This window comes from Agelaius phoeniceus, chromosome 5 (assembly GCF_051311805.1).
Source record: "Agelaius phoeniceus isolate bAgePho1 chromosome 5, bAgePho1.hap1, whole genome shotgun sequence".
Lineage (NCBI taxonomy): Eukaryota > Metazoa > Chordata > Aves > Passeriformes > Icteridae > Agelaius > Agelaius phoeniceus.
Window position 1 is genome coordinate 40,737,580 of NC_135269.1, and position 24,521 is coordinate 40,762,100.

A 24,521-nucleotide genomic window follows, 5' to 3' on the forward strand; every position below is an offset into this window, starting at 1 on the left:
GCTTAATTCCAAATTTTCAGGCAATTATTTGAGTGATATTAGAGCTCCCATATGCATCCCTAAGGGAGAAACACAGCAAAAACAAGATACCAAATGTCAGTGATGTGAATAAATTATGCAGCTGTAAGGGAACTCTTTGTCAGAACATGCCTGATGAACCTTCTATTACATTTCCAGGATATTTTGACAGTTTTGCGTAATGAGCCTCCAAGAATGAAAAAATGCAAACAATTCTGGACTGAAAAAGTTAACCAATTCAATGGAAACAGGTTTTTTTCCTTTTTTTCTATCTTATTTTTTGTTTTGTTTTGGTTTTATTTTATTTGGTTTTGTTTTGTTTTGTTTAGAAGGAAAAAAAATCTGAGGAAAAATAGCAGCAGACTTACCAGGAGATTTCCAGAGAAGTTTTACCGTCCTCCTCCTCGAACTGCTCAACGATTTAGGAAACCAGTAAAAAAACCGTGCTATCCTCCTGATGGTTTTGTTCAGATCATTTCTCACTGCCATGGCTGAAGGGGCTCCACAGCTACCCCAGGAACAAGAGGCACATGTGTGCAGAGGAGAGAGGAGAGCCCACGGACACCCCCAGTGAGCGCGCTGGCTCTGAGCTCAGCGTCAGCCAGCGCGTCTCAGGACCACCTGTTAGCCCTAAATCCCCTCCCTCTCCGTCACTCTGCCCACAGCCCTCCAGACCTCCCTCTTTATTACAAGAAGCAGCTATTTTAATAGATGCTTCAGCTAAAGAAAGACCAATGCTCTGGAGTCTTAACCTGTTACTGTGTTTCCAATGATGTTATGGCATGTTTTCTGCAGGAAAGGCTTTGAAGGGCTCCTTTGTTCATCTCTAGCTACCTTCTCCAGGCTGAAAACAAATAAACAACAAAACTGATAGTGACAAGTCCTCTTTCAAAATCCCTTAATGTAAATCAACAGAATTTTCTTGGGAGAGAGTGTCTCTCAAAGGCTTTCTTCCGAAGGTTCTCAGCAGCAAATTTAACAGAGATTTCTATGGATACACACATGCTTCAAAATGCAGCTTTCCTCTTAATGGATTTTAAGGCAAATGTAAGAGTCAAACCATTCACTGCCACAATTTACTAAAGTATTGAGCATCTATCAACATATCACTATACAAATAAATTAACAGCATTTCAGTACATAGCCTACACCTGCTCCAATCATGGTACATATCAAATTGTTAATCCAGGGATGCTATTTACTGCAATGTCCCCTGCAACATTTATCACAACTTCTAGTATACACTTTTAAACAGCAAGACTATGTAACCATTTCCCAAGGATGGTATGATTTCCTTGACTATGTGTCCAGCTTCTCACATTTGATTTGATTTTTTTGCTTCTGCTAGATCTGAATGGCAGAAATCCCTGGAAAATCAAGACTAATGTCATTACAAAACAAAGGTCCTTTTGTATCAACCTTTTAACGACAGAAAGTAACAGCTTTGTTACACCAGCTATATTCACAGCACACAGTTAATAAATCTTCCAGAATTCACAATGTATTTTTCTACACTATGTGAAGTATTTAACCCCATTTTATACATCTGACTTTTAAAACATACTGCTGCTTGTCAGGACTGAGCTACTGGTTTCTGATTGCACTTCCTGTTGTCAGTGTGTCTCTAAAAACAAATAAACATTTCCATGTATACTGTATCTGTCCCAATTATTTAGCCAGTGCCAATGAAAAGAGCAGAAGGCAGGACACAGACCACTGGATTTTGTCTCGTTTGAGCTCCACCCTGTCCTACCCGAAGGAATTTAGTAGCAAAGTGACGGTTTTAGCACAAGTGGGAGGTCTGTCACCCAGTTCAGAACAGGCAAGGAGCAGAGTTAAAGGCCCAACAGACAACTTGCTTCTCTCAGGAAATAGCAGGGGTCTGAGTGTGTATTGGCATCTGCCAAATACAAGATCAAACAATGACTTCTTTTTTTCTGAAATTTATGCATATAAAATTAAATGAAAATCAAAGTAGCTTAAAAAAATCCTGTACTATTTCAAACCCTAAGTAAATATGTAATAAATTGACTAGTTTTGCAATTTGTCAAAGAATCCTCCATGTGTATATATATATATATATATATATATATCCTTTAGCAGGATATGAAGGGCACAGGAATATTTTTTTTTTCACTTAACAGAAATGCTGATACAGTATCTTCATACTGGTATTTTATGAGGCTTAAAAAAATACTCAGTAAAACATATCCAGTTGGAACAACATAAGGGGATAAACTGAATTTGTTGATGAAAGTAAGAAACTTGTGGATATTTAGACCTTACAATGTTTAGTGAAACAAAAGTAGGCAAGAGCATAAAACACTGTGTATTACTTCAAACAAACAGAACTTACTCCATACAAAAAAACATCACTGGGATGAATCTGACAATTATACTATGCCACAAACCAGGTAATATAGCTGAGAACACAGACCTGAATTCAAACTAAACTAAACAGCAGTGGTAGTTAGAATACAATAATTTCACAACTTCTCCATCACTTTACATTTTTAGGCCATATTTAGGCCAAAATGTAAAGCTAATGAACAACAGCCTGCCTCCCACAGCTCAGGGCTCAGGGGTGTGTGATGATGATGGGGGTTCCCCTCAACCTGAACTGCTAGCTTTAGAATATGAGCCACGGTGCTCTGCACAGGAATGCACTGCTCTCAGCTGGACTCAGGAAAGTCCACAGAGCTCCTCCTAAGAGAGCTCTGATTCCTCACATTACACTGATGTATTATTAAAGTTAAGAATTCACTGTATTAGGAAGGTACCACACAGGGCTGCATATGTACCTTTCAATCTACTCTGACAGAGAGACAGCACAGAGATACTTTGCAAGGAGGACAAAAGGACCTGAAATGTGAGCAGACTCAGACTCTTGATCCCTGCCTCCCTTTAGGGAAAAAAAGCCATGTAAGGCTTTTTCCTGCAAGAGACTTCAACCCCCAGGTCATACTCTGCTCATCTGAGCAGTGTCTGGAGGAGGGGAGGGAATGACTGCTGCCTTCATTGCTGTCCCACCTGCCTGGGAAGGGAGGTGAGCAGCTGTCCCCTCTGCTATGCAGGCAGCCTCTGACCTCCCACCTCCCCACAGGAGTGCAGAGGTCAGAGCTCAGAGGGCCCCTGTGCAGGGCAGGAATGCCCACAGAGCCTCCATGTGTGTGGTGCCCAGGGTGTCACCATCTGGTCAGCAGAGCTGGCTCCACCACACTGCTCTCTACATCTGCCTCCCAACCCACTTTCTGCATGGCAGAAACAGTTGGGAAGCAAAAGGGTGCTGATGAAACACCCAGCAGTTTAGACATGTCCCTGTCTACCCTGACCTACAGAGCTCGACAGACCAGCTCTGAGCAGAGGGGGATACACAGTGACCCCACTGCCTTACTGCAGTGACATGCCCACTGACAGAGCTGAAAGAACAAAAAATACCCCAAACTAACCTTCATTGATACAATAAAATACTCCTGAATGAACTGTAAACAACCAGCAGTGCTTGACTGGAAATATTCTCTTGGGGTGTGCTGAGTTTATATATTTTAAAAGTAAATTCTTTGCTAACAAGCATTTTTTAGAGCAACACAGCAGTGCTGAGATACCATAAAAATGAAGCCTAATAATCAGGAGAGGCACACACAGTGGTGCCAGATGTGGGGCAGATGCAGAACTCTTTGCTGCAGAGCAGAAGAGATTTTTTCCTCTGTGAAGACTTACTGCCATTTCCACTCCCCCAGCTCTTAGGAAGCAAATGGCTGGGATGAGTAAAGGATTCATTTGCTTTGACTTCAACTGCAACTTCTCCATTTAGTCTGGTTTCAGGAGCAAAGATCCCCACACACCTGCTCACAGTAAGAACGGTGTGTAGGAGAAGCTGAGTGTGTTAAGTAGTATCTGACTGTCTCCATTGGCAAATGTCCCTATTAATTAGGCTCAAAATGAGGTTTTGCTTTCTTTTCAGGCAATAATATATTTGGAAAATAAGGTGGTGTCTTTCCAACCTGTCCCAATGTGGAGGTGTGTCACTATGCTATATGCCACACACACAGGCACTGTTCAGTATGGAGAAGTATTCACAAGGATATTTTCCATATTGATGGACCTTGAATTTCCACAGAAGAAAGAAGAGACTTCCAGAGTTCCATAAACTGTTTCCCATCACGGTTTGTTTTTCTTTGTTTGTTTGTTTGCTTGGTGCTTTTGTTTTGTTTTTTTTTTTTTTTTTCCTTGACAGAGATCTGAAACAGACTACAAGATTTTTGCAATGCAGAACTGCCTTAGGCAGAGAAACACTGTACCCATGCATTGAAACAATGGAATGTGTGAAACATATTTACCTAGAAATTATAAACAAAAGTTGCAACCTTCCTTAAACTCTGTTCAGCTGTATTCCAGAGTAAATTTTATCCAGCTATCACCAAAATGGCCCTGCCTAACTAGTTCCTAGGATTCAGCACTACTGCATTACCATGACACTGTCAAGACACAGCATCACTGATTTCATATCAAAACATAATTTATAACATCATGATGTGTGACAAGGCAATGCAGTTGCTAGGAAGTTAATAAAGAACACAACTAATGAAAGAAAAGAAACAAAAAACTGCTGTATTTGACTTTGAATCAGTGAAACTAGCACAATGCTTCCAATTTCCAGCTCAGCTGCTCATCCCTCCCTAATCCAAATGAGCAGCTATATTTGTGAGCTTTCTAAAAAAACTTTTGATTCTCAGCAGCTGCATGTACACAAAAAGAAAGGACTAAAAATTAAACAGTGATTGGCAATCTGCAATTTCCAAAACCTCGCCTCCTTTTGAAAGGTAGTAATTGAAGAACTGTAGTATTCAAACTGATGTGAAATACATCGTTATCAGATTTAATGATCTATTAATGACTCTTTTTGGAGAATAATTTGATTTCTCCCCTTAAGATGTAAGGAGTAGGAAGCTTTCTCCTTAGCAATAGCTCCAATGAAACATATCCTGGATTTTGAGGAGGAAAATCACTGTTCAAAGCATGTTACTTCATATCTGATTAGTTTTTGTTTAACTCTACAATATATTACACTGTAAATAAATACCTTCCTGCATTGTTACATGGAAAATAATATTTCTTTGTGTATTTCAGGAATATTTCTTCTTGATTCTATTCACTATTGTCCATTGTACTGTAGAGTCATTCCCTGCTTTATTTCAAATATTTCAATCAGTAAAATTTGCTGTAATTTGCTTTATGTTGTTTTCCAGATGCTGGGAATGTGCAGAGGCAGGCAGGAGCAGCAGAGTACTGTGATGAAGTGTGTGAGGGAGGGCATTGCTGTGCTGGTGCAGCTGAGCATCAGGAAGGTGATGCACCATTTCCTGGTGCTGCACTTGCTCCTTTTTAATGTGCTTTGGTTACAGCTTTACTGCATCTCTGCAGGTTTGTGCTTCAGAACTAAAGCTGAATGAAAGATTATAAAGCCAGATGAACAGAACAATAGTGTAGTGCGAAAATAACAGATTCATGCTAATCTTAGCTTTGCAGTAGACATTATATTAGTAGCAGCAAATTCAGGGAAATTATTGAACAGTCTTTAGGAAAACCACTTTTCTATGTAAACATTTACACTGTATAGCAGAGGAAAAATAAAACTCAAGGCTAAAACTGGAGAGAAGATACTGAGTTGCCTTGTGACATAGTTTGACACACAGGATTTGACTCAGCGCGAGACAGACCAACTTGCCTGTGGGCTTTGGTGACTTTGTGCCAAAATTAGCAGACTTCCCAGTGAGAGCTCACAGGGAACTATCATTAAGAGAAAACTGATTGAGGCAGAAAAGCAAAAACGTGTTAAACTTTGCTAAAACAGTAAATTTGTTCAATCCTAATCTGATCTGCTTAAACCTGATCATTTTTAGAGTGCAAGCAAGCTGTGACCCTCCTTCTTTAGATATCTGCATTGCAGTAGGAATGATTACTTGCTTTTTGCACTTGAGATTAACAAGGGTGTACCTTGTACATTTCTTCTCTCTTAGAAGAGTAGAATATTTCTTACTTTAGCCATGGCAGCTACTAGATAATAAGTGAATGTTTAGAACAGGAGTATAAGAGAAAAATACAATACAAGAGGACTTTCACTGTAGTTCTTCATACTTTCCTCCAAGCTCTAACACTCACTGTCAGGTTATGGCACCCAAGCTTCTGACACAATGCACTCTTCCTTTACTGAGCAAAATAAAAAAGGCATTCCTCAATGCTCAGTACAGTGTGGAGAAAACAGGCATGTCTAGCAGCTCCTAAAGCCACCCTGCCAGCACACTGCTGGCCTGCATTTCACTGTCTGGATAAGGAGATCCTTCCAAGAAGGCCGGAGATTTCTGGCCAACACCACTTGACAGCAGAAGGAGGAGATGACCACAGTCCCTGGACAAGAGCTGATCTCTAATGTTGGCTTGACCAGGGACCTCAACAGGTAAAATGTTACTTAATATATTGGTGCTGACTGCTTGGCTCACAGCAATTCAAAGTGGGGACTGCTTCTTCCTGTCCAAGCATACTCTCTATTAGGGACTGACACTGGCCTCCTACTGCTAGCCCTAAATGCAAAAAACCCCAAACCATGTTAGTCATTTAATAAAAATACATATTGTCCAGTAAAACCTTCAGTTCTACCTTTGTCTCCAGTGTGTTAAAATCACAGATACTAGCAATATGTATATAGCATGCAGGCACAACATAATTTAAAAGGCACCTGGATCATTACACCCCACAATGACTCAAACTCCTGCCCAAGCAGTGCTAATCTGCTGAACTTTGAGCATGGTATAACTGTATAAAACCAGCATCAAGTCACAGGAAGCTCTTCAAAGCTTTCCCATGACAACATCAAGTTCCTCCTTGGTTCCCCAAGACTTTCTCCAAGCAGACAATCAGGAGTTTTCACACTGGCAAGAAATGCCAATAATTTTATTACTAAGATCTTTGCTTTTGTAAGCATATCATTGCTTTGATGTTTTATTACACATCTTGAATACCCAAGGTTAGGAACACTGCCTAAGAAACACCTGTTTTATCATGTCTCTACTAGCAGACCCCTTTCTACTCCTGTGTCATCTCTCAAATACTGGTGTGTTTGAAACCAAGCCCTATGGCATCTGTGGTCCTTCCCCCTGTGTGTGAAACAAAGCACAGGGTATCTCACATCAAGATGCCCTGGGCAAAGGAGGCTCCTGAAAGGAGTCTCCAGGCTACTGAAAAATCCTCTGCAGGAGCCCCAAGAGCAGCTCCAAAGCATGTGAGGAAGACAAGTGGGAAAACCACAGAGCATTTTCAGAGTCTTTCTTTTCAGTGATGGCACATAAATGTAACAGGGTGATTTAGAAAATTTTTCTCTACACTGCTATGCAGCCTCAAAACAACTGCTTGTATTCTCTGTAGTCTCTTAAGTTTGCATCTGAGACACTCAGACTCTGAAGAATACCATAATTAATAATTAACCATTTATTAATGAGATGGTGAAAACAAGAACAAAGAAAATGCTCAGAAACAGATGAGAATTTCTACATGGGACAGTGTATGGCTTAGGAGTGGAAGATGGGACTCACACAGGAATATAAATGTCAGAGCCTAAGAAAACAGGATCCACCATAACCTCAGTGAGGAGTGACCACTCCCTGCCAACAGCAGAGGAAGGAACTCAGCTTTGAGCAGTGAGAACCTTGCTGTGGCTACAGAGACCACAGAAATGCTCCAGGAGGCAGAGAGGCACTGGGAAGACAGCAAGCATGACTCTTGAAGAGCAAGCTCCACCAAAGCTGCTTCCTCTTTCCATCTCCACACCTCTGCCTCTCACCCTGTGCCAGGCACAGTCCACTGCCAGTGCAGGACACACTGCCTACTGCACTGCACAGGGACTCATTTGTTCTCCAGCTCTACCAGCCCTGCAAGCTCCAGCAAACACCCCACTGGGGGCAGCAGACCACCCACACTCCTTCAAATCCAACAGGGAGGAAATCAGAGCTCCCTCTGAGCCAAGCAAACCCAAACCCTGTCACCTCCTGCTCTCCAGCCTCTAGGATTCTGAGAAAATGTGATAATTCTGGATTTAAAAGAAAATATAAAGCATTGGGAAAACTGTGCATCATTAAAAAACTCTCTGCAGAAAGAATGGGAAAGGGAAGCAGACTCCCATCACTGTTATTTCTAATCTGATGCCCAGTGCTCCCTCTATAGATAAAGCTTTCAGAGGCTCCTTCAGTTCTGAACAGCTTTGGTAATTCAAGTAGTAAGTCTTGTAGTTTCAGCAACTTAACCCCCTCATTACATTCAATTAAATATGAATGTAGTCCTACTGAAGAGATAATGGGCAATGTCTATTCTCTTGCCTAAAACCAATAAAATGTATGCTACACAAATTTGGTGGTCAAAAAAGTACTTTCTGAAGGAAAAAAACCCACTAATCTCTGTGTTTGCTCCTTTCCTCCATATTTCTCTCTACAGGGGCATCTATTTCTTTGGTATTCCTGACAATTAGAAGGCATCTAGATAATATATCCTATTTTTTCCTCAGGTTTTTGTGCTGTTGTTTGTTTTTACAGATATTTAAAAGTTCTTCTAGTAGGAGAGCTATACTCATAACACCTCTGTTCTTCAACTGCACTAAAGCAAGAGTCAGATACTGAGTATTCAAAGCTAATATAAAAACATGTTAGAAATTGAACAAGGCCCCCACCAAAATACCCATTTGAGCAGAGAAAAAACAGAGAGAAGGCCCTGAGAAGCCCTGACACTGTGCTATACACTTCTCAGGGAATGCTTGCTCAAAAAACAAAGACTGGAAATTTGGTTAAAAAAGAGATGTAGAGAAGAGAACGTGTCCCATCACTAAATCCAGGAAAGGAGCCACCTAGTTTTCATGGTACCTCCAAAGCATCTGCTTAAATATCTTTAGAAAGTTTGAAGTGAAAGTCATGTAGGACCTGTAATTTCTCTATATTCTATATTCTCTATATTCTCTTATATTCTCTTAAGTGAAGAGTAAAACTTCTGAAAAGGTTTAATTTGGTTTCATCTGGTTCAATGGAAAAGTGTAAAATGCAAAGAAAAGTGTAAAATGCAAAGAAAAAGAAAAGTTACAGAAATTAACTAGGAAGTCTAGAGCAAGTGGTCCACAAAGTAGTTCCTTTCACACTCCCACCACCAGTCTGTTCTCCAGACTATGAGGAAAGTAAAACTGCTCAGAAATTGTATTTCATAGCCTGGCCGTAGAGACTTTCACCCAAAGTTATGATAAATACCTCATTTTTCAAATGCTAAATGACATGTTGATACAATGCAACAATCTCTTACACTACATAATGCTACACACCATCAGTAAGATACAAGAAGTGGAGAATTTTCACTCCTGACTACCTTCAGATTGAGAAAAAACTGAATGTTAGAAAACAAACCCCACTTTTTACTGTACACCATTCCATTATAGAAACTGGAATAATCCTGATGCTTCTGTTTCAAACAACTTTGTGCAGAGAAGTCAGGCCAGGCAATGGAATTCTGCATCTGCAGCAGGTTTTTCACCCAAAGGTGAAAAGGTGAAATAGCAGAGCAAACCTGAACTGCAAAACCAATTAAGCCTCTCTTGAAAAGGAATCCAAAAAGACAGCAAGAAGTCGGATACTACAAAGTATCCTTTCCAGAGGGATTTCATTACACTTGGCTTTCTTTCTGGGCTGGGGTCCAGGAATATCAGCACTGCCTTACTTCTTTTCAAAAAATAAATTGCTTGAATAATGTGCACCTTGTGCACTGCATTGAAATAGACAATCCTTAATCTTGACTTTTCTATTCTGTTCAGATCTATCTTCCCTAAATAAAATGAAAGTATTTTGAATTTTTTTATCAGAAGCATGAAAACTTGTGAATTCCAAACAAAAATCTCACAAAAGGCAGAAAGATCTTTTCTTGGTAGTTTAGGGATTACACCTCATTTTATGAGGCGCACCAAGGAGTGTGATAACCCTAAGATAATCACAGACCCACTGAAAAATGGTAAAAGTAAAGCCTAACCTCTCCTGAAGCTCAGCTTGGGAATTCCTCATATACACTGTGGGGAAGGAAGGACAGAGACAGTCAAAGAAAGCGCCATTCCCATAGAGAAGTCAAAGACTTTTCTTTCAGAGAAAAAGTCTGTATCTAAATACTTTAAAATTACTCCTTTGATGTGCCTTTTGACTGCTTCCCTATCCCAGAGGAAATTTCTCATGCCATTTTATCCTTGTTGCTACGCTCACCACATCTGACTTAGATCATGTCTAATGGCAAGGATCTGGTGAGTCTGATCTGACTTCAACCAGTACTGAGAAAAGGTAAGTTAAATAAAGATAGCATTTGTGTCTTTGTGATTCAGAATAATGAGAATATAGTATGTAGATCCCTCTTTATTACCAGATGCCCATCTGGAAGATGCTGTTTTATTTGGCTTTTTAGATGACAATAAGTGGCTTCTGGAAAGCATAGGTTTATTTGGGAAACTTCCAGCACTGTCACACCTTGCCAGGCTGACTAAAATCTTTGAAAGGTACTTCTAACCTCTGTTGTAATGTCTGCTTTGCAAGGGATACCCAAAGGAGACCATGGCATGTTCACAGAGGTCACCACAGAGGCCACAGATTTGGCTATAGTCCTGGATGCATCCAATTCAGCTTTCAAGGCCACTCTAGACACACTTCAGCTGCTGGGCACAGCCCTGCCTGCCTTCCCAAAGCAGGGGACTTCTTCCTCTCCTATACTCACTTGCTCACAGAGGAGCCTGTGACTCTGGGCATAGACTGACGTCTGGCCAGAGTGGATTTAGTGACTCTGAGCCAGGAGGGCAGCATGTCACACACTCCTTCAGGTCTTCTGAGCTGTCCTGACCCAGCCCCTGTTTCTGCTGCCCTCAGCCACTTTCTCAGCCAGTCTGTTCACCAGCCTGGCTCACCAGTTGTTCCTGCCAAGTGGGCAAGAACAGAGGTTCTCACAGCAGCCCTTGTGCTCTTAGCTGGTGTCTCCTTTCATCTGCATAGCACTTTACAGCTTCTAAATATTATATTCCTGCTAGATCGTGAAAGTCGAATGTTTCCTCTGCTACTTAAACAGCAATTTAGAAGAGCAGCTTGAAGTACTATGCCTCATAAAAATTGAGCTTGTCACAGAGGAGAAGGAAAAACATTGTAAGCTGTAATTGTTCTGAGAAAATGTTGCTGGAAGATACATAATCCAATGTGACACTTGAAGCTCTTGTCATGGAGCATTTGATCATTAAAAAAAATATTATTTCTAAGGTCTATTTTCACATCAGTGCACTACACATCCTGTCAGAACAAACAGTGCATTAATGCAAATGATAAATAAAAAGTATTTTATTTTCACAGCCAAAATATTTCCATTCCAAGAATGACTGTAAAAATAGAGCTACTGAAAGTGAGTGTAACTGTGAGAAGAGTATGTTGTAACATAAATTATATTTATCAGCAAAGGACAGTATGAGGTTATTACATCTCCTTAAGACAGAAAAAAGAGAAGATTGACCTGTCTTTTCCACCCTGTGTTTCAAATACCAGCTGTTAAACAAAGGCTCAGTGATGTAAATCTAGAGCAAACCACACACCTGAACATGTCACACCACCAGGGATAGCACAAATTGTCCTAGAAAGTGCAGCAGCACTGCAGCTGAGGGTGAGGAACAGCCAGCCAAGTGAACGTGCCCAAGGAGTTCTATGCTGAAATCACCCTCGAGGTTACCATGAAGCCCAACAACGTGGCCAAAGCCTTTTCAATCAATCAAGGGATGGCAAAAGAGGACTTTTCACCAGCACTAGATGATGTATGTTGTCCTACTGTAAAGCACAGGAGCTAGAAGGTGAATGATAGCTGTATTTTAGAGTGTGGCATTGGTAACAAAAGGGGTGCAAAGGAGGAAAGTTGCTTTCTAGGCAGGAAAAGGAAAACACACCTTTGCCTACTAAGAACCCGAGGCCAGAGAGCGCAAGGACGCGTATGTACATGCTGTGTAACGCAGCTTTGCCTTGGGCATGACCCTGCCGGCCGGGGAGCAGAACGCATGGCTCTCGGCAGGGCTGGGCAGCACCCGAGCGCTCAGGACAGCACTCCGCACACCTGTGACCCGCGTTACCTTCCTGTCCCGTAGGGACGGGGCACTTTTACCTGGATCACCCCGCATCCACCCCCACGCCAGGCCGGTGTCCCGGCAATTCGGCTCCCTCTCGGCAGCCGTCGTGCTCCGACGCTTCACGTGGCGAAACCCCGGCTCCGGTCGGGGCCGGGCGAGGAGCGCGTTCCCGGGCGCGGAGCGGGAGTTGCCTCACCGGGCCCCGCGCCCCTGGGTGTTGTGAGGGTGTCCCGTCCCCCCGGCCCCGCCGCTCCCGGCCCGCTCCCGCCGGAGCCGCTCACCGGCGCAGCGCAGGCCCTGCGAGAGCACGAAGCGGCAGCACAGATCGCACCACGCTCCCGCCGCCGCCGGCCCGAAGCGGTGCGGGGGCTCCGGCGGCGGCGGCGCCTCGAAGATGGTGCGGACGTGGCGGGGCCGCGGCGGCGCCGGGCGGCGGCGGCCGCCGAGCGCGGGGCCCGGGCGGGCGGCGGGCGCGTCCGGCGGCTGCGGGGGCCCCGCCCGGCCCCGCCGAGGCTTCTCCCGCCGGTCCCGCGCGGCCGCCGCCATGCGGAGCGGAGCGGGGCGCGCCGGCCCCGCCGCCTCTGCCCGCCTCACGCACACGGCACCCGCGGGCGAGGAAAGCGGGGAGGCGGCGGGGGCGAAGGAGGCGCTGCACCGCTCCGCGTCCTCCCGCCGACCTCCCGAGTCCTGGCGCCGGTCCGCCGCCCCGCGCCCGGCAGGCACACACTCCGCATCATTCGGCATGAACGCGCTCCGGGATGCTGCGGCAGCCCCGGGCACAGGGCGAGCTGACAAGAGCTGGGGATGCGCTTCAATAGGTTCCCATTAAAATGATCTGCCTCCCTTCCCTAAAGCAGCTACTGGGGAAATAACTTCCCAGGGCTGGGTAGAGCTCCATAACCCACACCCGCGCGGGGAGGCTGTGGCGGCCGGGGTAGTGAGAGCTTGCATCCAACACTTGTGTGAGCTCCAGGAGCACAGCGTTGGAGAACTGCGCCCTGCCCGTCCGCAGCACGCCAGCAGCTCACCTGCCGCTGCCGGCCTTACTACACACAGGCAGCAAGTTCTCCAAAAGATGTGCTCCTACAACTACTGCTGCCTGAGCTAGTACCAGGGACAAAATATCAAATTCCACTGAGGGATGCTACCCCTAGCACATGTTTTTTTGGTGACTGATGAAAAAATAAAGCTATTTAGGGCACAGAAAAATAGAAGGTCATGAAGCCTTGCCAATGGCAGAATCGGTCACAAGAGCTCAAGAACTTAACCTGTTCCTATAAACCCTCTTCAAATGGTATTGCTGTTCCCAGGGCACTCTGTTCTGGCACTTGCCTCTCTTCACCATTAGAAAGGATTTACCAAAGTTGTAGGCTGGGTTTTTTGTTTCAATAACAGTTTATATTAATAATGTAAAATGCTTTCACCACAGTCACAGTGAATGCTGATCTTCTGGAACAGCCTGTAGATTACCAAAGACTTTTACTTCCCTCTTCTTCCAGTACTCCCTTCTTTCAGCCAACAACTCCTCTTTTTCCCAGTTCTGCTCAGGACTATCCAGAACTGTTCTACAATTACCACTTTTACAGGGATTGACTACCTTAGAACTGATTTGAATTCTACCAGTGAGCAGACACTAGTACTTTTATCACCATTAAAACAATTAATGTAGTTCAGAACATATATCAACCAAGAAGTTAAAAAAAATTAGAAGAATTAGTGGCTCTACTATATTGCCAATGCTAGCGATTCTGCTGTGCAGGACACATTTTCTGAACAGCTGGAAAATGCAAACTGAGCTGCAATTTGCAACTTCGTGTTTCAGGCTCTCTACTGTGCTTCCAAGAAAATAAATCTCTTAAGGATATCCTGAAATTAACAGAAAATTAAATTATGAAAAGGCAGAAGTACACACTGTACAATAAGTGGTTGATGATGTATTTATGCCATTAAGCTGTTCACTCATGCATTTTCACAATTCATATGAAGACAGGTTTGTTCAAGTAACAGATAATTAATATATTCAGCTAACCCCCCCAAACCAGTAAACCAGCTTCAGGAAGAAGAACCATATATTACTTTCTATTACTTATTTTGGCAAATGAATAGCAAGATTCATAGCATCAGGACACTTAGTTTGAGCAAAAAGTTGATGGTACAACACTATGCTTTGACTTGAAAAATTATTTGCTTCATAATAAAGTAATCAGAAGATTATGAACTGATTACTTCAAGTTCCTTAGCTACTGCTTTGTTAAAATTGCTTTAGAAAAAGAAATTTTAACATGATTAAGATTACTGATGTATTCAGCAAGACTAAAGCCAGCAATGTTTAAAATGAACATAAAATATAACAAAAAATTTTCAAACATGTAAAAGAATGCTGCACATATTTCAACATACAGGCTATACTTACACTACAATTAACTTTTTTTTTTTGACTGCTTCAGTATAAGGAAGTTGAAAATTGTATATTCCACCTAGCATTTGATTTCTTTCAAGATTAAGAACTTTGAAACAACAAAATGTTATAATGTTGGAAACAAAATACAGTTTATCCACATCTAGAGAGCCCAATCCTTTTAACATTTATTCATGTGTTTTACTGATACTCAGTGAGACTGTGGATGTGAATGAACAAATGTACAAGCAGGCATTAAAACATTCCAGTTAGACATAATTCCAGTATTTTAAAACTGTTAAGAGTGCCAAAGAAATATATGTGACAAACTGCTGCACTCCTTTTGCATAGCTAGATTTTTTGGGTGACAAAGACAGAAGCTGCTCACATGAATGTAAAAATGTTTGAATTCCCTTTTTTGATTCTCACCAAGAACACTGGAATGCAGGTCTTGGACATCAAGGCAAGCAAATTTCCTTTCCTTTTAAAGTGAAACACTCATTTATAAATTTCCTAAGTTTCTCTCCACATATTTTCTAGAAAGGAAATTAAAATGCTTTGTGTTCTGACCTGGACAGATAAGCAGGGAATAAGCACCACAAAACTACCAGATGCTATCACTGGTCAATGTTGTTTAGTTTACATCTAAATGTTCCACCAGTAATTATGGAAAATTCTAAATATAGTTGGTCCAGCTCTTACAGGTGCAGTGCAGCAATGAGAAGTGTTATTGACACCACTGAACATCCATGACCAGGTTTCCACAAGGAAGGAATGAGTTCTGTAATACTTGCATGCTCATCTGAAACAAGTATGTACATCTGTAGTATCCAAACAAAAGGATGTTTCCAGAAGTTTTTGATTTCCTGTTCTCTTTCTCCTATGTATTTTGGAGCAGAATGTTTCACTTTGCATCTCTGCATCCCAACCATGTAGCACTGAAAGTAGTAACTATTGATGATGGAAAATAAATATACAGTCTTACTAAATTTTCCATCAATGTTTGGTACCAAAGTTGTAAGGCAGCAGTGGGAGTGGTCCCTTTCAAATCTAGACTGGTACCTTATTTTCCACTATTCAGTTACTACTGAGGTGTGATACTATCCAGTCTACTGACTGTCCACAAACTCTTCTCATACCAAATTTTTAACCTTTTTAAAAAATTATACCTGCAAATAAGATTAAGAAGCAGCCATTTTAAGTACCCATTGTTGTGGTGAGCAACAAGATTTAAGGGAAAGTCTGAAAATGCTGTACTCCAAAAAAAGACTTTTACATTCATTCTGACAAGCTGGAGTGCAAAACTTCCATATACTAAGCAGTCAAATGATTACAGACAACATGGCACCAAATATTTAGAGAATTTAAAAATATTGTGAATTTGCTTTCTCAAGTAGAAGAGAACTAACAATTTGAATGTGAAGGAAAGAGAAATGCATTTCTGTTCTGTCCTATCTGCACTCCTAGTCCCTATTCACACTCATTTAAAAACATCTCATTTAAAACATTCATCATGTTCTGTGATGATCACAGTCATTCAGCTAGACTCCTACATAACAGTGGTTGTTGAAGTTAATCCAAAATACCCTTTATACAATGGTGTTTTGGAGTACTGAAAGTCCTCTTGCAATGAAGACTAAATTGCATTCTGAAAAAAAGGGCAATATTCAAAGCAGACAAATGTCAATTTCATCAACAATACTTTTCCCTTTAGGACTCCTCAGAGATCCTCCAAGGGGCTCAATTCCCTGCCAGAAGTTATTCTATCCTAAAAGTGACCAAGAAAAGATATATATATTTCTTTTGTATTTACATATTATACATATTTACATTTTCTTTAATAATACAGTTGCTGAAGGAAAAAAAAAATCCTGGATAGAGGTTCTGCTTTCAACTGTCCCAACAGTATTTTTTCCCTTTGAAAAAATTTACAAATCCTCTTCAGGTCATTTGGAAGCTAGATACAGTCCACGTTCCGCAGGCCACCATCCATAGTCAAGGCACCAAATCTAAACCATAAAAAAGTACATTTTTAGGTGGTTGACTAGACTATAGAATCAAACTTTAATTTCTTTATGGGGTTTTCCTTTCACTTGCTCCATGCCAACAGAGGCATTTGTAACTAACTTTTGTATCTGCAAAGAAGATGGAAGAAAGGAAGCTTTGCTGCAAGCATGGGACTGGGAGTGGGGAACAAAACAAAACTAATTCAAATTGAAGCTAAACTCCACTCTACCAGCAATTTACCCTGGAACTTTCAAGAGATACTTATTTTTATATATTTTCTCATCTTCGTAGGAAAAAAAAATCAAAATCAGTCTGTATGTGATAATGACAATACCCTCTCAGTATTGTAAGAAACATGTTTACCTCTTCACTTTATTTAAGCAATCTGAAAACTGCAAAATCATCAATTCAGATTGGTGTAATTCCATGGTTGTCAAAAATAACTTCTAAATGGGAGGAATTAAAAGGCACCATTGCATTGCTGCAACATTATTGTGTTTAAATTCAGAACTGATCCATCTGTGCAACAGGAATTTTTATTATATTTATATTATATTTTTATATTTATATTCTATTTATATATTATTTTATTATATTTTAATATTTGTAGCTAAACAAAAGTAACATGAAACAAAAATGCAACAAAAATTGCTGTAAGATCATTCTGACACAGCCATGTTCCAAGGTTTTAAGTAATTATTTTTTTGTTATATCTCATTTGAACAGCTCAAAATCTATTTGCAGTTAAAGACATTAAAGAATTGTTCCCTTACTTTAAATTCTGGATCTAAATGTACCAAATTAAGCCTGCCCCTAGTTTCAGCCCCAAAAGAGAAAACAATTGCTTGCCTTTCCAAAATGTGATTGTTTTCAGCCAGCTCTTTAACAACACCTTCCATTTCCTCCTTCAGTTTCTTCATCCTGTAGTAACCAGAAGCAAAATAAATATTAAAGTTTTTATTGGTATAGATACCTGCTCTGATCCCTCGCTACAACAGTTTTCAGCAACTTGCCATTACATACAAAACAAGGGACAGGTAAGTTGTTTATTTACAAAGAGACAGATGATACATTAGTGCTGTCCCCCACTCACTTCCAAATCTGTGCCACCACTATAGCAATCTAAAATTCTTGATCTTAATACAACAATCACTAAGTAATTTTTTTTTTTTTCAATTTCCCTGTATAGCAAGCATACAGTATTACATCAATCCCCTTAAAAATTCTCACCCAAGAGTCATTTCTACTAATGTGTTTGAGCTTGGATAGACTGTATTCATCGTATGTTTCATTCCACTGGAAGCTGCAAACATTTTCTGCGGCAGGGCATCTTGTAACTGTAATAGATAAAAAGGAAATTTAAGTTACAATTGAAGTTGTCATGTATATCTTGATGCCCACCTTAAAATCCTTTTTTAAATTCTCTGTTGTTGTGATATCTCATAAATTCATTACAGTACTAAGGTGGCTGATAAGCTCCAAGATGAGATCATCACAGCAAGTTTTGTATTGACATGACCAATAATTCCCTGGTTTGTTCCATCTTCTTATCTAATACTTTCATAATAAACTCTGGAAAGGAGAAATTATCTATTTGTTATGTCTGTAGATATCCTAGGGCAGCAGGATCCTAATCAATGGATTAGTGGTGCAACTAAAATACAAATAACAAGTAAAATGCTGCTGTCCACCATTCCTAAACCGATTTTACAATTAGCAACGGCTTTTTGTTCATTTATCTTTCCTTTCTAAAAAACAATAATTTTACTACATGAAAGTGCTCTTATTCTCTCAATCCTCAGGTAATTCTTATAAGTTTGCACCCTCCAGAGTCACCATCCAAATCATTAGTTTAACATCCCTAAGTATGTATCCCATCATCTGGACTATGGAAGCAGCATTTTTATATTTCATAAGAGAATTAGGATAATCCTCTAGGTCCTCTGAAAGTATTATGGTAACAGTTGCACAGAAAATTTCTCAATGAACCCACATCCATTTGCACTGATTTTTTTTTTGAGGGGGAATTGCTAACATTAGCAAAAAAACCCCCAAATCATCCAAACCCACAAACTCCACCAAAAAAACCCCATACAAATAAAAAAACCCCATCATCCCAAACCAAACTAGCCCCACCAAATTCCAAAATCAAGTTACAATTCACAAAATCACATTATTCAATTATTCAAAAAATAACACCATTCAATATGACATGGCAATAAAGCTACTGCAGACCACATACAGCACTTTTAATACAACTGCATTTATGTAAGACTCACTATTAGCAACACTACTGACATGAAAATATGTGGAAGTCTTTTAAGTATGCAAATGCTTCCCATAATTTTGAAGCATTCTACCTCATTTATATAATCCTGGTATTTGGACACCTCTTCTTCAATACCAAAACACTGGTTGGTGAGAGCCAGTAATTGCTTCCTTGTGTGAAGCATTTTCCTAAAAGAAAAAGAGTTTTCTTTTAAGAGCTGCTTATATAAAAGTGGTGCAATGAACATTACCAAACATTAAAGAAATCAATAGCTTGCCTTGTCCAGTCCTCAGCTTTGTCCAAAAATGTTTCATACTTGCTGACACATTCATCTTTGAAAAGAGCTATGGCTTTTGTAGCATGCAAATACAGCTTCTGCCTGCAACAGAGAAACAACCAAACTAGTGTCATACTGCTTTCAAAACCCCATTCCTCTAACTTTCTGAAATTTGGAGAAAGATTTGTGGACTTAAAATCTGTGCAGCCACCTTTATTCAGGCTGTTGTAATGTGTAAGAACTCAACATTCTACAGGAACTGACAAAAATTTATGTTTCAAAAATATATCCTAGCACAGAGGAAGAAAATTATTTGAAGCACTTTGTTTGTATTTGTATTCATATTTTTATATGAATAAATGGCCAAATGTCTTCCTTGAGTCAGCTGGTATATTTCAGAATTCTAAATGGAAAGGACAAAAGTCCTAATTATTTCATATTTGCCTTCTGCAGATACTTGGAACTTCTAGCATATATGAATAATCCTTTGCATTGAGTAACATACATGCAAGAAAAAGAACAGGAGTTTTGTGTCAGCCTAATTTTATGACAAGAGGAAAAAGAAACAAGCAGAAAAGGAAAAGAAAGGAAAACAAACCCCAGTTCTTGTTAGTGTGGCAGACAGTAGTGCCAGTGTAATTGCCTTGCCATGCTACACATTGCACCAGTAAGTGTAAGGGATACTGCAACACTACAGACCAACACCTAGTTCAGGCATTTCATTAAGTCTTGCATAATAAATATTGTTAATTAAATTGTAGATAGAGTGTAGCTGGACTGTCATCAGGAATGCATACCTATCATTCAACCAAAAAAATAAAATTCCAATTCAGACCTGCTCCCTTACCCTTATCTGCCTAGAGGTAAGTATTACAAAGGCCAGCCTCTGCTGATAATAGTACACAATCTTTAAGAAAAGCCACTGCCATTTCCCTGTGGGGTGAATCAATTATAAAAAAGATGGACTTAGGATCTCAAACCTGTACAGTCCCAGGGAGATATCTATGGTAGAAAATATACCAGTATTCAAACCGGTATTCATTTCATGAAAAAGAAGCATACTTATTTGAAATTTATCGTACACTAAGACAAGGACTTGGTTTTAGTAGTAGAAAACCCTCTCCTCTGCTTGGCAGTTAGTCAGTTTAGCTTTCACTATGGGAAAATCAAGTGGCAAAGTTGTGCCCTCTGCATGACAGCTTTCTATCTGTAATTGTCAGTGAAGACATTCATGGTAGGAAGAGAAAGATTTTTAGAAAATTATGTAAGTGGTATCTAAATTCATGCCGCATTTAGCAAAGTCTAGGGAACCATGCAAGTGATCAGCCACTAGGAGAATAATTCATTTACTTAAACATAAGCATCTAGCATCATTTGAGATAGAATCTTATAATGGTTTGGGTTGGAAGGGACCATAAAAATAATCTAGCTCCAACCCCCCTGTCACAGAGCACTGCCAGGGCTGGGGCAGCTGCAACTTCTCTGGGCAACCTGTTCCAGTGTCTCATCACCTTCACAGAGAGGAACTTCTTCAATGTATCCAACCTAAATTTCCCCTCTTTCAGCCTGAAGCCATGACTCCTTGTCCTATGACTGCAGCTCCTGATGAAGAGTGGCTCTCAGGCTTCTCTGTAGCCCCCCCTTCAGCTACTGGATGGCCACTGGGAGGGCTCCATGCAACCTTCTCTTCTCCAGCAAAGGTATCCTGCCCTGCTTCTGACCACCTGTCCATTTGACAGGATTCCCATTTGACTTGTGTCCTACCTCCCAGTCTCAGAGCATGTCTCAGATATTTTAGGGCAACTTAAATGGCATTAGCCATCTGCATATGTGGAACTGAATAAATGCTGAGACAAGTACAGCACTATAGAATCAGTGGAGACTATGGGAGTTTAGAGACCCAAGTTACACACAGATGCTTAATGTGAACACCTTGCATGAGTGACAATCTTAAACAAGCATGGAGAATGGGACTAAAATTAATTTCGTGTGCTATATTTCCTGTAAGATTAAATCACTCTGGAATTTAATTCAGCTAGTCCACACTTTACTCATCTGTAGAAAATTATGTCCACTTAGCTACAAAGTCATTTCAATCTTACTCAGGGCTTTTGCCTGCCTGAAAAAAACAGGGAAGAAGTGAACTTCCTACAAAACAGTTATGCCCAGATAACAATCAGGTATTTTCCTTTTAGAAGGCCTATCAGTGAAAAAACTCTACAGCCAGAAAGCACCTCATTATCATAGGCTAGTACCCCTATGTATTTAAGATTTTTAAAAGAATTTTTTTACAAAGCAATCCTAAAGAGGTTGCAATTTACAATAAAATTAATAGAATGGGTTATTGGCAAGAGCATTTGGAGGACCTGAAAGCAATCATGGTAGTTCCCAAAGGTAACTTCAAAACTTACTTGTCAAACTTGTGTATTTGTTCTTCATTATAAGGAAGCCCTAGGATCAGAGCAGATGACAAACATTACCAATCTAACTCTGCTAGTTGTATTTATGCAAAACTCTACTAAGCTTACCCATTTCCTACAAAGTTTCCTTCTTTTTACAAGTCAAAGTGGTCATACATGTTTTTCCTCCTCTCTAGTCTTGCAATTCAAATGTATGCTATTAACAGTGGTGTTTCATTCATAAGGGCTCTAGCATGGTATCACACTAAGGACCTACAGACATAGGCACTGTGGCTAACTGTCCATACCTACCACTAATATCCTAGTCAAACTAAGACTGACCTGTTCCTTGCTTTACATTTTATGTTAAAAGTGAATCAAATAAATTACTTACTTCGTTCTGCTTTGTCTTTTTTGAACTGATAGTAGATGTCTGTAATGGAAGACAGCAGTGCCTGAAGTCTTTCTGGACTAGAGTGACAAAAGGAAGAAAATGAGATGTTTTATACATAAACTCAAGTACCTATTATGGAGCTTTGTGAACTACAACTCAATGCAGAATTCAACACATATTATGACAGTAAGTAGTACTCACTTTCTGTCTTTTGGATGCATGCCTTCCTGATTAGCCCAGGTGTCAGCCAGTAAACCACCAGGAGAAAGTTTGGTTTTGATATCTTGCAGACTAGTTTCTATGGTGCCCTGAGAGCTGGAGAGCTACATAAGAGCAAGAAGGTTCAATCTTACCACAAGGTAAAGTGAAAAATTATTACTTGAGCACATTAATACTACAAACTTGTTTGTTTCACTGATGTCCATTAAAGAATATGTCCAATTATCTGCCTAGGCTTAGCTAGAAGCAGATAAAGCAAGGTATTATTAAAGAAAGAATCATATTTGATGCTGGCATTTCTGTTAGTTAAAATTTACTTTCTTTCAACAATAACTTTCACCCTTTCATAAATCCCTTATTTACTTCTACCCTTATTCTTCTGGTTTATTAAGAATTCATATAATAAGTATCCACATGATTCATACCTTCCTTTCTCTGCAGTTCATACAATCTTCAAAATAAAAATGCACTAATCATCTTTTCCTTTTAAAATGGAGAACTTTTTATCTGCTCCCAGTGTATTAAGTTATTTTCAATTTTTCCCTTCATGTCTGGAAACATGATGCACATTTCAAAGCAGATCACTTTGAAGTGTGTTTATGAATGTAACATTTTAGAAAGCCAACAAAGTAGTCAATCATTCCTTAAGGAAAGGAAAAAAATGGAAAAGAAAATATAGCAAAGCAAAATATATTTCAATGTTATAATTCTTGAGTATTTTAGAAAATAGGAATGTATTTTCAGGAACCCATTTTCACTACACTGAGCTAATATAAAAGGATCTGCTCTGTTTTCAGAAAGATATTCACATTAGTATGGACATTTTAACAACTGGCAATCTAGAAGCTACATTGAAATTTCTGAGTTGTTATTCCCAGAAGCCTGTGTTACTGTGTATTTGGCTTTTTCTGTAGAAACACCCTTTTCAGAATGACAGTGTAACTTTGTCAGACACTTACACGCAAGAGTTTCGTATGTATCTCTGAAATTTCATCCACTTCTGATGCTTCCAAGTTGATCTGCATCAAATTTTCGTATCTGTCCAGCAAAAAAAGGCAGTTGAAAAAAAATAAACAAGCAGTGAATACACTCAAAGTATTTCTTGAATCTGTCAAGCAACAAACATGAAACTGACAAATTTAAGTGGCCACTAACAATGGAAAGATTTTAGATTTAAAAAAAAATTCCTTGATTTTTTTTCCTACATTGGAACTGTTAAAATAAAGTTGAAATTTCCATTCCTGAATTCTTTATTCTAGTTTTATTGCTTGTACTTGACAGGCAGTGGAAGACTATTTCCTTTCACCAAGTAATTTTTTTGATCTTATCAAACTAAAGGTACTTAAAGTAGTCATTAACACGCTAATACTTCAATGTACCAAAATGCTTTTCTGAGAAAACTTACTGGGTTAAATGTTTAAAGGCTGGGATAGTAGGACCATCTGTTCATAATGATACTTTCCATATGACCATAGCTCAAATGCCAAATAAATTATTCAGGACAATATTTTTTCTCTTGAGTCTCATGTACATTTTAGTTTTAAAAACACTATCACAAACAGCTCAACTGCTTTCAAAAAATACATGCTTCACTCAAGTTCAATGCTTTATTTACCTTTTCAAATAAAGACTTTGTATTGTCATGCTTTGAAGCACAGCCTTGAAAAGGAAGGACAAACAAGAGGACATGTCCTTTAGAAGACTTTTATGGAGTTAGCAAAGTCAAGCAAACTGAAAATCCTGCCCCTTTGTAAGAGGCCAAAAGACCATGTACGAACACATAGAAAATTTCTGTTCACATGAGAACTACTCCAGTTGACAAATGAATGTCATTTTTTTTTCAAACTACTGCTGAGCTACTCAGAGTCACAAAACAGAAGTGACAGTGGTTTCTTCTGAGTGGCTTTCTTCTAGCAGAATGCAAACACAGACTGAACAAGATCTAGTCCTGCCAACTAGTACAAATGGGCTTGAAGGAAGTTTGGGTTCTTGCCCTAATGATTTGTATCTAGGCTGCACAGGTCTTATCTCGCAAGTTACCAACTTCACTATTTCACTGTTGTGGTTTTGTGGTGTTTTTGAAGCCAATACAAACAGACACATCTGGGTTTTAAGGTAGGTTTGGCACACACAGAGCAAATCTGTCAAACCCTTGAGCATCCACAATTACTATGTACAAGGTGCTCAATTTGCACAGGCATAGCAGCTCCAACAGGTTTAAGTCTAATTCTTAAGTCTACTCTGCAAACCCAGCGGTTCTACATGTGTGTGTTAATCACCTTGTGGGTATCTGCATTCTCAGAGCAGCCTGGTGAGAAGTTCAGAAAAATCCCATGACTAAGAGAGCATTTGGGAAAGACTGGCAGTAGGTTGAGCAGGAAAACTA

General features: G+C 40.0%; 2 protein-coding genes across 3 annotated transcripts in view; both read right to left on the reverse strand.

Moving 5' to 3' along the window:
* The window catches only part of RASSF3 (Ras association domain family member 3), a 106,057-nt gene extending 93,488 nt beyond the window's left edge, over positions 1-12,569 (reverse strand). Inside the window, exon 1 of the mRNA XM_077178870.1 lies at positions 12,454-12,569. The gene's annotated coding sequence lies outside the window, so the exon portion shown is untranslated. The remainder of the gene's footprint in view (positions 1-12,453) is intronic.
* Positions 12,570-14,086: 1,517 nt separating this feature from the next.
* TBK1 (TANK binding kinase 1) overlaps positions 14,087-24,521 on the reverse strand; it is a 28,339-nt gene continuing 17,904 nt past the window's right edge. The window contains exons 13-21 of one of the 2 annotated variants that reach the window (XM_054630838.2): positions 23,095-23,173; positions 22,118-22,239; positions 21,917-21,993; positions 21,535-21,574; positions 19,124-19,225; positions 18,938-19,034; positions 17,808-17,914; positions 17,427-17,498; positions 14,087-16,579 (exon numbers count right to left, since the gene is read on the reverse strand). In XM_054630838.2, the coding sequence (XP_054486813.1) occupies positions 16,528-16,579; positions 17,427-17,498; positions 17,808-17,914; positions 18,938-19,034; positions 19,124-19,225; positions 21,535-21,574; positions 21,917-21,993; positions 22,118-22,239; positions 23,095-23,173 (748 nt within the window). In that variant the 3' untranslated portion in view covers positions 14,087-16,527. Of the gene's footprint in view, positions 16,580-17,426; positions 17,499-17,807; positions 17,915-18,937; positions 19,035-19,123; positions 19,226-21,534; positions 21,575-21,916; positions 21,994-22,117; positions 22,240-23,094; positions 23,174-24,521 lie in introns of those variants that run through there. The other variant, XM_054630841.2, reaches the window with a different exon arrangement.